The sequence below is a fragment of the Mustelus asterias genome, chromosome 23 (assembly GCF_964213995.1).
Source record: "Mustelus asterias chromosome 23, sMusAst1.hap1.1, whole genome shotgun sequence".
Taxonomy (NCBI): Eukaryota; Metazoa; Chordata; class Chondrichthyes; order Carcharhiniformes; family Triakidae; genus Mustelus; species Mustelus asterias.
Window position 1 is genome coordinate 51,228,499 of NC_135823.1, and position 18,564 is coordinate 51,247,062.

Here is an 18,564-nt window from a genome sequence, read left to right on the forward strand (position 1 = left end):
TGTTGTAGCTATACTGGAACAGCTTAGCTAGGGACACGGTAAGTTCTGGAGCACAAGCCTTCCGTACTACTGCTGGAATATTGTTAGTGCATATAGCCTTTGCAGAATCCAGTGTCTTCAGCTGTTTCTTGATATCACGTGGAATGAATCAAAATGGCTGAAGACTTACATATGTGATGCTAGCGACCTCCGGCGGCACTTCTGGCTGAAGATGTTGCGAATTCTTTAGCCTTATCTTTTGCACTGGTGTGCTAGCCTCCTCCATCATCAAAGATGGGGATACTTGTGCAGCTTCCTCCTCCAGCGAGTTGTTTAATTGTCCACTACTATTCATGGCTGGAAGTGATAGGACTGTAGAGTTTAGATCTGGTCCATTGGTTTTGGGGTCGCTTGGCTCTGTTACTTCCTGCTTGTGCTGTTTGACATGCAAGTCTGAAGCTTCATGAGGTTGACACCTAATATTTAATTATGCTTGGTGCTGCTCCTGGCATGCCATCTTGCATTCTCCATTGAAAGAATAATCCTTCTAACATCAGGGAGAAGCATGAAGAAGCCAATGATACTATATGCACTTCGCTGTCAACAGCAGTTCTGACACTAATGGCAAACATGATGGTGCTGATGAGGGAGAGTTCAGTGTACGGAATGGTAATGTATGTCCCAGTTTGTGACAGCAACATAAATATTTGATGTCAGGGAGGATCATCCTTTTCTTTTTGGCAAAATTAAATTAAGCTGAAGTCCTGCACAGACTAGCGCAACAATTGAAAGTTTCAGTCCCATCAATCTCTAGAGCAACAACTGTGTTTGCATGCATGCAGTTAATAATTCAATTCTTTATGTTTGGGAGTTATTGCACAAATCAACCCGTAATATAAACGGGACAGATTCTGCAGGCACTATAGATGCTCAAATGCACTCATGCTTACCCTTTCACTCTATGCACTGTAGACCTGAGGTCAGTTGCAATGTAAGAGTTTTAACAACACCAGGTTAAAGTCCAACAGGTTTATTTGGTAGCAAATACCATTAGCTTTCGGAGCGCTGCTCCTTCGTCAGATGGAGTGGAAATGTGCTCTCAAACAGTGCACAGAGATACAAAATGACTACCAGTTGCAATGGACAGGGATGCAAGAACTGAAACTCCCATTCCCTTCCCTCACTGTCCATGTTTTTGAAAAAGAAGATGCGCATGTTTTTTAACCTGAGTGTATGGCCAATCTGAGTAACCAGCAGCATGCTTTTCTTCTAAAGATTATTTATTCACATATTCACCCCAAAAGTCTAATGTTACATCACTCATTTTGCACTACCACACTTGAGAAAAAATACCATTAAAGAGAATAGTGCCCTTTTACAAGTCATAAACAAAAGGATAGTTTATAATTTGTATGTATGGCCCGTCTTAGGAAGGACCTGATTGCGGGCCAGATGAAGAACATATTTCGCTCCTAAAGGGTAATCTGGATGAATTCAATAGCTGGATTTCTATATCAGAATTGTAGCAGCAGGATTCCCTGAAAGAGATGGATTTTCAGCAGGTCCCAAATTTAATAGTTTGCCTATCAGGAAGTTAAGTTTTATTTTTAACATAGAAACCCTACAGTGCAGAAAGAAGCCATTTGGCCCATAGAGTCTGCACCGATCACAATCCCACCCAGGCCGTACCCCTATATCCCTACATATTTCCCTGTTAATCCCTCTAACCTACGCATCTCAGGACACGAAGGGGCATTTTTTAGCATGGCCAATCAACCTAACCCGCACACCTTTGGACTGTGGGAGGAAACTGGAGCACCCGGAGGAAACCCATGCAGACACGAGGAGAATGTGCAAACTCCACACAGACAGTGACCCAAGCCGAGAATCGAACCCAGGTCCCTGGAGCTGTGAAGCAGCAGTGCTAACCACTGAGCTACTGTGCCGCCCTTACTTACTTGTAGTTTTAAAGAGGAACAAGCTAGGAAACATTAAGAAATTGCAGTCTCCAGGTTTAAAAGGCAAATATGTTGCTGCCCTGTCTGCTGCTTTTATTTGCAAACTAACTGGATTCTCCCTGGTTTTTGGGGTATTAAAAACAGTTTTGGTCACATGATCAATACTTCTAATGGCCAGCTAGAATGGTCTGAAGTTGGAAGCCACTTGAGAATAGATGGGGGTTATTCACACTTAATTTTAATTGGTTTATCTGCAGCTTCCTTAGTTGAGTTTCATCTTCAGTGACAGGGAATCTGGAAGTCCATTGATTTTGAGTTTTGGATAATTTCACAAATAATAGGTGGTGAGAATTCAGATGCTTTTTGTCTTGGTATGTCCATTCAGGGAGGCCTTGTGGCACAGTGGTAGCGATCTTATCTCTGGGCCTGTAGCTCCAGGTTCAAGTATTACTGCAGGATTTGATGGCCATGGAAGGTATGTGCATAACGTGGCCAAACAGTTTGACGATCATCCTGTAAATCCTTCCAATATGCCTGATGGGAGGTGGTAATGAGCAGGAGAATTTCCTGGTCAAACATAAAGCAGAAGGCAATAGCAAACCACTGCAGTACTTTGCCATGCGTTATCGTGGACCAATCAATTGGAAATCCATGGTTGCCAACACAGTCTTTGGGACATGGTATCTGAATGAGGAGGAAGATATCTGTTCAGGGCACCCCAACCATAGTGAATCAATTAGGAACTTTCCGAAAACACGAGGTAGTTCTGAGTCTATGCGGAAATTGCAAAAATCACTTGACCCTCAGCAGCCATTTAAATGACAATTTTTAAAACAGATGGCAGTTCCAGAAAATTCTATGTGAAATACATTTAAAGTTATGAGTATGTGAAGGATGTGGGGGCTTTGGAGAGGGTACAGAAAAGATTTACCAGAATGTTGCCTGGTATGGAGGGCATTAGCTATGAGGAGAGGGTGGAGAAACTTGGTTTGTTCTCACTGGAGCGACGGAGGTTGAGGGGAGATCTGATAGAAGTCTACAAAATTATGAGGGGCATGGACAGAGTGGATAGTCAGATGCTTTTTCCCAGGGTGGAAGAGTCAATTACTCGGGGGCATAGGTTTAAGGTGCGAGGGGCAAGTTTAAAAAGAGATGTACGAGGCAGATTTTTTACACAGAGTGGTGGGTGCCTGGAACTCGTTGCCGGGGGAGGTAGTGGAAGCGGATACGGTAGTGACTTTTAAGGGGCGTCTTGACAAGTACATGAATGAGATGGGAATAGAGGGATATGGTCCCCGGAAGCGTAGGGGGTTTTAGTTAAGTTGGGCAGCATGATCGGTGCAGGCTTGGGGTGCCGAAGGGCCTGTTCCTGGGCTGTAGTTTTCTTTGTTCTTTATGACAGGCCTTTATTGGCATGACGCCATCCTAAACTCTGCTGTCAGTGTCCTAACTTGCACCATAGCCCTGTTTGCCCATCACCCCTGTGCAGGCTGGCCTACAATGGCTCTCAGTCAAGCAACACCTTGAAATTAAAATTCTAATTTTTATTTTCAAATCCATCCATGGCCTTGTCGATCTTTTTCTCTAATCTCCTTTAGCTCTACAATCCACCCAAACTCTGGCCTCTTGCACATCCTCAACTTTAACTGCTCCATGATTGATGACCATGCTCCACAATGTACGTTAATTGTAATAAGATTAAAGATATAAAGGTGAAGGACATTATATGTGCTCAAGGCACTTAATCAAAGACACTCTTCTGGTACACTGTGTATTGGTTAGGGTGGGAGCAGATATTTGTAACGTTGCATTCTGTAATAATCAAAACATGGTGCCTGGTTTTCCACTTCATCAACTGGCTTCAGAATAAAATAACTCTTTCCATCTTTCTATCCGGTTTTCTTCTTTTAAGGGTTACTCCACAAAAATCTAACTTTTGATCACAGCCCCAATATCTCCTTATGTCGCTCAGTGTCATATCTTGATTTATAATACCCCTGTGAAACACCTTGGCATTCTTATTACGTTAAAAATAGTATGTAAATACGGGTTGCTGTAACTCTGCAATGAAATAACATATTTAGACTACAGAAAATTGTTTTGGGTTTATACAGTGAGATAATTCCAGAACACCAGCAGCAACACAAAAACAACTGTGCAAAATGAAGTAATTTACCTTCATTAGGTCCTCCCTTTTGAGTTGCTCTTGACACATGACACCAATTCCAAAAAAAATAGACACAGCAGAGTTTGTCAAGTGCAAGACCAGCTCTATTCCTTATCTGGTAAATTACAGCCAACATCCATTATTATTGCTCCTATCACCACCTCTACCTCGATACTTTAGTAGTAATCTGGTTTGATAGCTGTGATCATGACTTCAACTTTAAAGCAGCACAATCCTTTATAACAGGCTGATCCTTCAACTCAGTAGCTCGTAACACTGCACAGCCTCAAATGAAATTCACAGCTCCTTAAATCTTCAGCATTGGTACTACGAGACTTTAAATGTCGTACAAATAAACAATTTCCATTTAACTGAAAATCAGACACTTTTTGAATCGTTAATTGATACCAGAGGACTGGAGAATTCCAAATGTTACACCCATGTTCAAAAAAGGTGCAAGGTTAAGCCTAGCAACTATAGGCCAGTTTGGTGGGGAAGCTTTTAGAAGTGAAGGACAAAATTGGGCCAATGCGAGTTAATTAACAAAAGGCAGGATAGATTTTTTAAGGACAAATAGTGTTTAACAAACTTGCTCGAGTGTTTTGAGGGGGTAACAGAGAGGGTAGATCAGGGTAATGTGGTTGATATGGTGTACATGGACTTTCAACATACATCTGACAAAATGTCATAATGTGAGCAAAATTAAAGTTCATGGAATAAAAGGGACAGTAGCAACATGGATACAAAATTAGTTGAGTGACAAAAAACAGAATAGCAGTGAACTGTAGTTTTTTGGACAAGGAGGAAAATAGGATGTCCCAGTGGTCAATGATAGGACCCTTGCTCTGCTTGGTATACATTAGTGACCAAGACTTTAGTGTACAAGGCACAATTTCAAAGCTTGCAGTCAAAACAACTTGCAGGAATATTGTGAACTGTGAGGAGGCCAGTGTTGAAATTCAAAAGGACAGAAATTCAATAGACAGGTTGGTGAAATGGACAGACAAATGGCAGAAGAAATTCAGTGCACAGTAGTGTGAAATTACTTGTTTTGCTAGGAACAATCGGAAGAAATTGTATCAAATATGATACAATTCTAAAGAGAGCACAAGAAGAGTGTCCTGGGTACATATGTGTGCAAATCATTGATGGTGGCAGGGCAGGTTGAGAACACAGTTTGAAAAAAAATATATGCTGGGCTTTGTAAATAGGTGCATAGCGCATAGTTATGAGAAACCTATATAAAACACTGCTCGGCCTCAAGTGGAGGTACTGCGTCCAGTTCTGGGCACCACACTACAGGAAGGTTGTTGAGACTTCAGATAGTGCAGAAAAGATTCATGGGAATGGTTCCAGGGATGAAGAATTTCAGTTACGCCAACTGTTTGGAGAAGCTGGGGCTGTTCTCCTTGGAGAACAGAAAGTTAAGAGGAGATTTGGTAAAGGTATTCAAAATCATGAGGGATCTATGATGGAAGGATTGAGAACCAATGATCTATGATGGAAAGATTGGTCCAAGTACAAGTCAGTGGGACTAGGCACAAAATGGTTCGGCACAGACAAGAAGGGCCAAAAGGCCTGTTTCTGAGCTGTAATTTTCTATGGTTCTAACCAAAAGACAACAATTTAAGTTAGTTGGGAAAAAAATTGTGACATGTAGAAAATCTTTTTTGTGCAGCAAGTAGGATTTGGAATGCACTGTCTGAGTTGGTGGTGGATGTAGATTTAATTGTGACTTTCAAAAGAGAATTAGATCATTATCTGAACAGGACTAATTTTCAGTATCATAGGGAAAAGGTGCACAAATGTTTCCAGAGAAATGCTCTTGCAAATAGCCAGCAAAGATACAATGAGCCAAATGACCTCCTCTGTGCCATAACAATCCTTTGATTATACTATTCTGGACAGCTTTGTTGAAACCTTGATTGTAAAAGATGGACAAATATGACAGCATGTGTTGGTGCTCCATCAACAGATGTTAGCTGACATTTTCAGAGTGGCAGTCCCAGGGGTCAGATGCTGTGTTTCTTAACTATTTGACCAGAATCAATGTGCAACATAAAAAGATAAATATCTTTAATTCAGATATTCAGACCACACACTTGCCTTGCCCTACAGCGGCCAATGGCAAAATAAGAGATCAAAATGTTTCATGGATGTACCAGTCTGCAAACATATTCCAGGTTTCAAGGAAATGGGGAAGTGGTCATTTCCACCAATATCTTTACCATCTTCCTGTTTCTAGCCTTGAAAGGATAAATCCAGCTCTAACAAGGTTGATCGGAAACTCTCGCTATAGGCTGGGACTTGGTTATCCAGGTGAATAACCACTTCTGTGCTCTTCCACTCCACCCAAGTTATGTTGGGTAGTCATAACAACCGAGTAAACTGTGGCTACATCAGTCTGTAACTAGGAGTGAAAAAGGATGCCCACCTCACTTGAGACCAATGTTTACCATCTGAAATAAAGTCTGTTGATACATTTTTCTGAATCAGGAGACCCAAAAAGATAAAATCCCAGGAAGATATTGTGAGTTCAGGATAAACCACACAGAACCTTTGAGTGATTTCCAACATTTGTTAAGGTTGCAAAGGTATACAGAATATACCTTTTTTTATTCTATTCCATGTGTTTCTTCCCTCCACCTAGAAACTGGTGTTTCATTAAGCATGATTACAACTTGAAAAAAAATATTTTAGTACAAAGTGATGTCTCACTCTTGTGGAATGGAGCTTGAAACAACAGCAGATCACAGATTTACAACAGCAACAGGATTGTCAATTCAGAAGTAGGCACTACTATGCACAAGTAGGCACTCCACGTTTCGTTTATAATTACAATTATTACAGCTTCACCATGGTATATTTTAAATAAATATGTTATTTAAATATATTTAAACAGTTCAAAGGGTAAAATGCACTAGACAAATTGGTAGAAATTCCCTACTTTCTACAAGTCCAAGAGGTAATAACGTCACATGATTTTACTGTGTGCTAGTTTTCACAAAAGAGGTGTTGCCAACAAACATCAAACATGAACTGATCAACAAGTTATCAAATCCTTCTGGTTTCACCCAAAAATGCCACAAGGAGCAATTCAAATTTGATTATTAAAGAGAGACACACAAATTTATCACTAATGTAGTGATTGATAGATCTTTGATAATGCAGTTGCTGCAAAATACATTACCTGGGTATAGAAGACGAATCTGGACCTTGTTCCAATGGCCTGGTGTAGGAGGTTGGAAACCAACCTCTCCTGTACAGGAAGTAAAAATATGAGTTGTAATTAAACTAGAACATTAATATTCTGCAAATGTTGCTGACAGATTTGACATTCCTCTGTATAGTTTTCAAGAACAACTTTAGGAGAACTTAAGAACATTATTCATCATTTGAAGATTACGGCATTTAAACACATTCCAAACTGAACTCATCTCTAAATTTTATATATAAAAAAATCTTTACTTTGCTTCAACTAAATTTGGATTGCCAAGACTTAACATATCTAAAATAGTCCACGAATTTACAGGAGGATGGTTTTACAAGTTTGTTTTCCCTTTCTATGCATGTGCTGTTGCTAAATTGCAATAAAAGCGTTCCTTCAGGTAGTAAGTTGCCAAGATTGTCTTAAATGGTGGGAGAAACTCCAACAAATATTTCTACTTATAATGAAGACTCAATGAGTGTTCTTGTGGTCTCTAGGAAGAACTCTAGCTTCTTCCCATTTGCAACCAAACAATTTGATTGCCAGAATTTGACCCATACAAAGAAGAAATTTGAAATTACCCTGGTGTTCATTCCTGCTAATTCAAACTGCTTCAAGTAGAGATGGGGTTATTTTATGCTCTACAGTTAAAGACCAAGGCCATGATATTAATGGGGAGGTGGGAGGGAAAGGGGTTATAGCAGCTGGGAAACTTGGAAATGTAGGTAAACTCAAGAAGATGTACAAAAGATAATCACAACGAGGAAGGGAGGGTGGGTGAGCATCAGATGGTTGGGGTGGAGAGAGAAAGTGTATGGAAGGCAGTCATTGCATTTAAAGTTGTGTTGTCATTTGAGGCACACAGCCTTATTAAAATATGTAAATAATGCACCCGCCTCTGGAGAGCAGGCGGTCTCCATTAAAATTGGAAATGGGTATGCTGGAGTCAAGTTGAGGTCCTGTTTTAGATTTTAAATTCTTAGCCATCACCCATCCCACCCTCTGCCTGTCCTGGGAGTTTAATGTCCATTCCCCAGCACCCCTACAAGTAAACTGGTTCAGAACATAGATTCATGTCTCTGAAATTATACCACTATCATTGCAAAATGAGGCAACAAAACAGTGAATAGCTGTCAGTGAATTACAAAATAAAAATCCAATAGTGGGGAGTTCAAATAACATCAGAAACCACAGCATGATGCTCAAACAGTTCGTTAGTTATCTGGAATTTAAGGACTAGATTATCATTTAGCAAGTTGCTGAATGCCGTCCAGTTTTATAAAATGTGAAGATTATATTCAGTATCCAGAATATTAGTTTAGCAGCCAATCGCTTTGACTTTGCACGTGTTTTGAACATAGCGCGCTGTTAAGCAGATATACTGAAGTGCGATTTTGAATAGCGATCGACAAACAAAAAAAATCACAATCTACATTTTCCTTATACCATCAATTCAGCACACAACAACATGCACCAACAGGACTGCATATACACAATAAGCACCACTGAAGCCCAAAACTTAATATCGAACGGGTTAAAACAGGAACATGACACTCATTTGATCAGTACCGAATTTTTTTTTTTTTGAAGCATGCAAATTTTGTGGTAAATGCTCAGAGGTTCTGCATTCAGAAAATAGATTTGTCATTGTTGCTGTGTCAAAAACCTCTCCACCCAACAGCATTGCAAGAGTACCTTCACCAAATGGACTGCAGTGTTTTAAGGGGGAAGTCTCAGGGTACTAGGGATGGGTAATAAACGTCAGCCTTGCCAACTAAATCCACATTCAGGGATTGAATAATAAAAAAAAGCAACCCAATTACAGAATCACAGAATATTATAGTGCAGAAGAGGCCCTTCGGTCCATCGGGTCTGCACCTGGGAAACTTGGAAATGTAGGTAAACTCAAGAAGATGTACAAAAGATAATCACAGCGAGGAAGGGAGGGTGGGTGAGCATCAGATGGTTGGGGTGGAGAGAGAGAAAGTGTATGGAAGGCAGTCATGCCCTGACCTGCCCACCTAATCCCACTTGCCAGCACTTGGCCCATAGCCTTGAATGTTATGGCGTGCCAAGCACTCATCCAGGTACTTTTTAAAGGATGTGAGGCATCCCGCCTCCACCACCCTCGCAGGTAGTGCATTCCAGACTGTCACCACCCTCTGAGTAAAAAGGTTTTTCCTCAAATCCCCGCTAAACCTCCCACCCCTCACTTTTAAGTGAATTATTTCACTATCCTATTATAAATATCTGAGAAATAACACCTTGAAGTCATAATCCACGTTAGTCTAGAACAAAAAATTGAACCAACTGGCTTACAAAATAACATCATTCTGCATAAAGATACATAATCAATTATAGATAAAGTGGTTAGTGAAACAATAAAAGACCACATACACAATAATGTAAGTAAACTATTATTTTAAAAAAACACTGACGGGCAGAAGGTTATGCATTTAAAATAAGTTTGGTAGATCTCATGTATTATAAATCGTGTTTACTCTTATGCTTCAAGCATGAGAAGTTGTCACAGTAATATATTATTCATTACATTTCCTGTTCATGCTTGATTGTGGTACATCATTAATGACCAAGCCTGAATAGAATGTAGTCTGTTACAGGGCTTCCACCTCAACAAATGTAGTTTTCCAACTACTGCTGTAAATAGTTACAGGCACGTTCGCTTCTATGAAATGGGAAAATTCCATTCTTATTTTTACAGCCTGTGGATACATTCAGTAACCTTGCTGATGCAAATTGACTGCCCTTTTTTATAGTAAAATACAGGAAACTAGAATAGCAATAATAAACTAATTTTAAACTGTAGTTACCTTAATCCATGTTAATCAAGGGCAATTTGCTACTTTATCCATTACCTAAGCATATTAGAATAGTCATAACTAAAGGATGAGGATACTTTGCACTCCAGCAGGCAATCATGAGAAAGATGGTCGCTGTCACCAAGGCTCACCATTGGCAGCTCAAGGGCAATAAAATGCTCGCCTTGTCAGTGACATTCATATGCCAAGAATGAATTTTTTTAAAAATTGCTCCGGTAGCTGGGGGTGGGGGAATATCTCAAACTCTTGTTCACATAGCAAGTTAAAATTCAATGAAGTCAGTCCCCTTACAACTCAACTATAAATATGAAAATTTGAAACAAGTCATAATTACTATGGTTCTATTCAAGATAATTTATTTCATACAAATAGGGTGATATTCAGTGAGGGCGATTCACCAGCCCCTTTAGCCCCAGGCGCAAATCTCGCTGAACCAGTGAATCTGGTGAGAGGCCCAAAATGGGATTTGCACTGGCTGTTAATCAGATTGTGATGCTCCCGGCCCATTCCAGGTTGCGGTGGTCAGGATTTCACTCAGAGCAAGAATCTGATCAGAACTCATTTGTATTCATTTAAACCCTATAAGTCAGATTATAGTAGAATGCAGTGGCCTCCCAGTATACTGTCCTCCCCACCCCACCCCAATGGGAAGTCACCCGGGTGCAAATCATTATAAGTCCTTAAAAGCTGGGACCGGGCTCCATGGACTCCAAGCGGGAGTAAGGAGGCGAGTGTTTGCACACTTACTTCCAGGGTTCCCTTGGGCAAAACAGCTGCTGCTAGGATGCAAGGGAGGGTCCTTAAAGGGAGGTGGAGTTGGGGAAGGGGCTCAGGCTGGAGGGGTTCAGAAAGGGGATCCGGGATGGGGTTGTGTGGCTAGTCTTCTCTCTGTTGCTTTGAAAAGCTTTGAACTATCTCCCAGCATGTCTACTTCAAAGAACTGTCAGCTTGCACATGAACGTCCTTGCTCTGTAGCTTAGAAAAGCTTTGGAGTACTTTGCTCACTTCCCATTTCATGGTCCAGTAACTTTTAGCTCCACACTATTTAAAAGGGCTTAGCTCTGTTTGTTTGCACAAGCACTTCATGGTCCAGTAACTCTGAAGTGCTTCATCTTTTGAGCAGGTGCTCTGTCTGAGGGCATTTTTTAAAGAGTGGCTTAATTTCAAGTCTGAAGTGCTTCCTAGAAAGAGCAGGTGCAATGTCTGACCACATTTTTTAAGAGTGGGTCATTTTCAACCTTTTATGCCTGTACTGGAGATAGTTTTCCACCATAGAAGCAACTGACACAGTTCAGACATCAAAGTCCAAGCGTTTCTCAATGAGGACTTTCTCGCAGTCACTGTTGAATTCTCTGGATGGACATGACCACCACCCCAGGAGGTTGAAGGCCATTGTAGCCCCCAGGGTGGTCAGGGACATGCCTGGACAGTGCCCTGGCACTGATCCCTGCAATCATGGTTGGAATTGTCAGGTGCCAGGGGCAGGGCCTGAAGGGCAGCTCTTGGCAACTTCATAACTCACTTGATGAGGTGGGTGGGTGGGGGGGGGGGGTGTCTTTGCCAGCGAAAAAGGTGGGTGGGAGGGCGGGGGGGGAAGGAGCATTATTCTGTTTAAAAGGCATCCTGGTCTCTGAGGAATCATCCTCTGCGCACATCTCTTTACTGATGGGAGTCACCACAAGCTCCAAAAATGGTCTCAGTGTGGGTGGATTGTGATCGGGATTGTGTTGAGCCACCCGGTGGGAATTGCACCACATTTTCCGCCAGAGACCACAATTAGAAATTTTTTGGGAGAATTGTGCTCAATATTTTATTCATATTTAGGGCCTTACTATACAAGACAAGTGTAATTCATTAGAATTTGTTGCAAGTGAGAATTGTTATGAAGATGACCATTTCATGTGCAAGAACTATTAGAAGAGGTAGAAGGTGCCAAAATTAACAAGAGCGCACATTTCCCATCACTAACAGGAATGTAGAACAGAACACTATTTATACAGTGCTGATTTTTATTTTAAATTACAATTACGTCACATTAAGACTAACATTCCTGGGTTAGCAAAGGCAACAGGAATTTGGGGCACAAGCTGCATTAAGCAACTTTTTGTTCCATTTCCACTCCATCCTACATTAGGCTGTAACTTCCTCAGAGTGGCAGTGGATTGCCATTCCACAGCAACTGCCTTGGCTTGAAATCCAAATCCCCTGCATGGTCCGACTTCCCTGACTCAGGTTGGGTCAGACTGACAGTGAAGCGGCTCAGGGCTCCAGCAACGAGTTGTAAAAGGAGCGCAGCCAAGGAGGACATGCCCCTTTATGGCACTAGGGCTGGAAAAAGGGGGAGGGAGGGTGAGGGTATTGGGTCAGGTAGGGGCAGGTGTGGTGTAGGGGGTCCCCTGGGGAATCAGGGTGTCCCATGCAGAGCTCAGTCTGGGTATTTAAAATAGTTAATCTGGAGTTACAAGTGCCTTTTCCCCTTCTAACTCTTTCAGAGTAACTATGAGCTTAAAATTGGCAGAACCATCCAAAGTTAGTGATTTAAATCACTCTGTCGATGGTTCCCAGCCCAGCACAATTGTCCAGGGCAAGTTAGCCCTTCTGGACAATTGCTAGGGAAACCCTTAAGTGGGAACTTCCAAAAAGGGATTCCCCAGCGTATCTTTGGGGTACACACCAACTATGACTCTGGGAACAAGGAAGTTATGGCCCATTGTGTTTGGATTGAAGTGGCATTGGGAGGGGAAGACAGGCAGACGGGTCTTGTTTCTTTCTCATGGGGAATTCAGAGCATTCCTAGGGGACCAGGACTCCCAGTAATTCCAGCCAGCAGAGCTCCAATATATTCAGTGGAATCTACATCAGCTGAAGGGCATCAATTACCTTTGAAGTGCTGACTTTGAGCTCCCTCCAGAGAATTATTACAAAAACTTGCCCCTAAACCTTGAGTAATTTCTGGGCCTTGGCTTCTTTACTCAAGTGGCTAGGTGGCATTTCAAATACTGCAGAGTCAATGAGGGGGTGCCTCTTCATGTGTTCATACAATGAGCTTCCTACTTCAGTTAGGGAAATTTGAAACTGGGGACATCAATATCAGTACCCATCAGTTGCTGGATCTACTCAGACCACAGATACGGAGCAATTGAATTTAAAGCTAGATTGAAAGTTGGATGAGAACAAGCTTTAGAAATAAATGATTTAAGATCAAAGATATTGTAACTGAGATGGCAATCTACAAAACCTATGCAGTTTTAAAAGTATAGTTGCATTCTTTTCATTGTGCCCTTTAACATGATTTACATATATGTGCTGTAATAATTCAATGAATCAAATGTTTTTCATTAGTTAAGGGTATCGAAGGATAAGATGCTAAGACAGATAGATGGAGTTGAGATACAGGCATGATCTAATTGTATGGCAGAGCAGGCTCAAGGGTGAATCATCTAAAACGAAAAAGACTTCAATTCATATGCAGCTTTTCACGATTACCAGACATTTCAAAGCACTTGTGGCCAATTAATTATTTTTGAACTGTAGTGAGTTTTGTAATGTAGGGAACATGGTAGCCAATCTGTGCACAGCAAGCTCCCACAAACAGCAAAAACCAGCCTTCCATCCATTGACTCTGTCTACACTTCCCACTGCCTCGGCAAAGCAGCCAGCATAATTAAGGACCCCACGCAGCCTGGACATTCTCTCTTCCACCTTCTTCCCTCGGGAAAAAGATACAAAAGTCTGAAGTTCCATACCAACCGACTCAAGAACAGCTTCTTCCCTGCTGCTGTCAGACTTTTGAATGGACTTACCTTGCATTAAGTTGATCTTTCCCTACACCCTAGCTATGACTGTAACACTACATTCTGCACTCTCCCGTTTCCTTCTCCATGAACGGTATGCTTTGTCTGTATGGCGCGCAAGAAACAATACTTTTCACTGTATGCTAATACATGTGACAATAATAAATAAAATAAAATCAAATGTGATGACAATGAGCAATCAGCTTTCGTGATGTTGATTGAGGGATAAATATTGGTCAGGACGCTATGGATAGCTCCTCTGCTTTCTTTGAAATAGTGCCATGGGATCTTCTATGTCCACACAAGAGGGAAGACGGTGCCTCAGCTTAACGTCTCATCTGAAAGAAGACACTCCTGACAAAGTAGTACTCACTCAGCACTGCACTGGAGTGTAAACCCTGTGCTCAGATCCTGGAGTGAGACTTGAACTAGGAACCTAGTGATTCAGTGACATGAGTGCTACCAACTGAGTCATGGCTGAGACCTAGTCTACTTGTGTTCCTAAAATGATACAAGTACAATACTTATTTATTGTGATGATTTCAAAATCAAAGTGGACTCACATTTTGTTCACGTCATGTTCTCCATACAACCAGCCATCTTTTTCCTCTGGTATAAGAAGTGTTAGCACATCACCTTCTGCGAAGCTCAACATATTCTTGTTAGTTCCTGCTGTGTGGGGAAAAATGCTTTTCACCTTTGGCCTCTGAACCATATTTAATCCAGTTGCAACAGAAATGGATCTCGTTAGATTGATGTCCTCTGTGGAAAGGTAAATCATATTTATTACTTCATAATTTTCTTCTCATCGTTCATATTATTTGTCCAGGCTTGCCACAACTACAACACATGCCATATATGAATCCTAAATGAAAGACCAGAAAGTTAAAACCAGTTAAGTACTTTTACTGTATCAAAGTAAAAGTTTATTTATTAGTCACGAGTAGGCTTACATTAACACTGCAATGAAGTTACTGTGAAAATCTCCTAGTTGCCACACTCTGGCATCTGTATGGGTGCACTGAGGGAGAATTTAGCATGGCCAATGCACTTAACCAGCACATCTTTCGGACTTGTAGGAGGAAACCCACGCAGACACAGGGAGAGCATGCAGACTCCGCACAGACAATGACCCAAGCCAGGAATTGAACCCAGGTCCCAGGCGCTGTGAGGCTGCAGTGCTAACCACTATGCCACCCATGTTTAGATTGCAATTTATTCCATTATAATAAATGAAGTCCTAATATTTTTTTTAATAGTTAACAACATAGGAATAAGGAAAGTACAGATTCAGAATCCAAACATTGTCCTACCATAAACACCCACTATCTGTTTAATCCATTTTGAACAGTTTAGGAGTAAGAAAGTGCTATAGTTTTTGACAGACTAATACAGTGGTTCCCAAACTTTTTTCACTGGGCCGCACTTTCAGAATAAAAATTTGCTCATGCCACACCGAATTTTTTATTGATAAGAAATACATTCAAAAACAAAAAAAAAACAACTCCTAGCAGTGCTTGATTCATAACATAGAACACAGCTACTTTATAATATGATCATGGGACATCCAGAAAGTATAAAACAATCACTTTGGAAAAATATCTAATATCTAATCCAGGTTTCTTTGATTGTCCTTAAATCTTCCCGCCACACTTGCCATCCTCTCTTGCCGCACCAGTGTGGTGCGCCGCACCCTTTGGGAACCACTGGACTAATATATCCAGCACACAGCATAAGGAAGTTATTTCTTATGCTATCCTCTTATTTCTTCAGTGCCTAAATATGCCTCCTGGAATTTTCTATGCTGATTTTCTACAAATTATTTCTATTGCCTCCAGCATTATAAAAGTTGGAGTTGCATCCATCCCCTTCAACTTCCATCCACTTCTCCATCAAGAATGAAATTAGCTTCTTCAGTTATGCACGATTGCAGGTGAGAGCAGATTTAATTACAAAAACAGTATTCAAGCGATAATCTCACTTTCCTTTGCTCATTGGCTGAAATAACTTCTATTGGTGCAAAGCCTATTTTTAAACCAAGAAAAAATCAAAAGCTATCATGTTCATTGAACCAGCACATATTCAATTTCTAAAGACCCATCTATCAACATATTTGAAATCACAAAAAAAAATCTCAGTGGTAGTTGGAGGCTGGCAAATAGTGCCTTCTATCATTCCATTGTGACATCGAAAGGCAGTACCACCAGAATGCTTTGCTTGTGTCACTCGTCACACAAATACACGTCACTTGCATTGAGAAAAGATCAAATCAGCTTAAATTTAGCCAACATTTGTTAAATTCCATTCCTTACCTAATACTTCAGTGCTTCTCTCAACAGAGACCATGCGTTGAGCAGTGGGGTTGTTGAACATATCTGGCAGAGGACTTTTCTGAACTCTTCCAGGAGGAGCTGGTGGTATTTTTAAATTATTCTGTAATGCAGGGTCATGTACCTAGGACACCATTTTATCATTATTGATTTGTTCACATACAATGTTTAGAATATTACACTCAAGTAGCTTCTGAGTTACAGTTTCTTTTTTTCAGTTGTGCAGGAAAACAAAGGCCTGATGTACCTCTTGGTAACATTAAATTATGAATCAGTTCACCAGAATGGAAATAAACTAATATGCATCCATACTAAATAAAGGAGATAAACTTAACCTGCATAACCACAGACTCGTCAGCATTGCATTAACAACTGAAAAAAATAATGAAATTAATCATCAGCCATATACATACATATGTGATAAGGGGAGGATACTACCTGACTAGCCTCAGAAAATAAATGAACATGGGTGCACATGAATTTCTGGAAGCCTTAAGGAAGTTCCTTGCAAAAGCCTGAAGGCAGTAGAAATTCAAGGAAAAGCCTAAATGTGGAAGGATTCATGCACAAATGAGTTCCCTAAAATAGGTGAAAGAGGAAAGTTTGGGGTATGGAATAGGTGTGGTGGTTGATTTCAGGGTTTACATCCAGATAGCTGAAGACAGCCAATTTTGGGGTGAAGGGATGGGGATGTACAGGAGATCAAAGTTGAAGTAACAGAGTTCTTAGAGGGTAACAGGATTGAAGAAAGTTGTAGGCCATGGTAAGGCCATGAAGGGATTTACACATAAGGTGGAGTTGTTAAAGGACTGGAAACTAATGTAGTTGAGTGAACACAAAGCTTGAACAGAAATGCTAAAAATATAAAGAAAATCACAAAAGAACAAATAGAACAGGTACAAAGTGTAAAGTACGGAATAGAAAAGGACAGGATTTCTCTCCATGTTTCTGTGATGTTTCAACAGCTATAACTTCTTGTTTACTTTTAGGTCCTTTAATGTTACAGGCAAACAAAACTTTAATAGGAGTTTCCTAAACAACCCATGACTAGCCATTTAAAGACATACCTTCTGTCTTGCAACATTGCCATAGCCTTTTTCATAAATCCTACATCATATAGAACCATCACACTGATGTGCTGCTTCTAACATCCTCTAGAAATGTTTGATCAAATATTTATTTTGAACTAATGTATTCCCTTTAGAATCCTACTAGTCATTCAACTCCATAACCTGCCCTAATTACAGAAAAACACCAGTATCAAATTATGTGCATTTGAATGTTAAGATTTTTTAAGAAGTCCCTTCAACAACGATATTTATTTTGGAACAAACTTTTTCCAAACAAAATTCCTTAAATGGCAGAACCAATTTCCAGCAGAAGACACACCAGTGAAAGCATGCCTTTCAAATCCTAAATGTACATGTGATTACTCAGAAAATAGTACTGAACTAGGCTTCGACCAAAATAATACCTCATCTACAGTTTTGAATTTCAGTTAGAAATCAAAAAATTATTGGTGGAATTTTCTCATTTTTGCATGTTGTGCTGGCTGATGCGAGAAAACAGGCGTGCAGCTCACCAACTACACAGCTGGCTTTTCTCATCAGATAATCCAGCATTTGGTGCAAAGGAAATCTGCAGACATGGCCCATGCCATCATGCTGATGGCTGGAGCTAAAAAATGCTGGTAACATTGGGGATCCCGAATTCAGGGCGCCCTGCTCTCCGATAATAAAAAAAAACTACCCCCACCTACATGGTCTCCCCCCTTCCCAATGGATAAGGGGATAAGGGGAACAACTCCCCAATAGGGTTTACCAGAGGGGCGTCCCCACCACTGCCTCCTAAGGGGTTCTCTTTGCCTGGTTTTAAAAAACCAGTTGTAAACCTCGTCAACATGATAGGGAAGATGTGTGTGTGTGTGTATGTATGTATATAATACATATAGATGTGTGTGTGTATATACACACACACACACACACCTATATGTATTATATACATACATACACACATTATTTATATATACATACACACATACACTACACATATGTGTGTGTGTAGTGTGTGTGTATGTATATATAAATAATGTGTGTGTGTGTGTTTTAATGTTACTATAAATTATTTAAATGAGGTTCCTGACCCTCCTGGCAAAAACCTCATTATGTCATTGGCGGGGTGGGGAAAATCCAAAACAAGATCTTGTCGGTGAGATTCTTATTTTTTGACTCTCGTGGAATTTTGCATCCATGTCGCCATTTGCTCTTGTGGTATGAGTTTGTCTCAAT

The 18,564-nt window shown here is 40.6% G+C and overlaps 1 protein-coding gene across 1 annotated transcript in view; it reads right to left on the minus strand.

The window, feature by feature from the left end:
* The window catches only part of baiap2l1a (BAR/IMD domain containing adaptor protein 2 like 1a), a 128,490-nt gene that overhangs the window by 45,765 nt on the left and 64,161 nt on the right, over window positions 1-18,564 (minus strand). Inside the window, exons 9-11 of the mRNA XM_078240619.1 lie at window positions 16,259-16,400; window positions 14,510-14,708; window positions 7,295-7,363 (exon numbers count right to left, since the gene is read on the minus strand). Of these exons, the coding sequence (XP_078096745.1) occupies window positions 7,295-7,363; window positions 14,510-14,708; window positions 16,259-16,400 (410 nt within the window). The remainder of the gene's footprint in view (window positions 1-7,294; window positions 7,364-14,509; window positions 14,709-16,258; window positions 16,401-18,564) is intronic.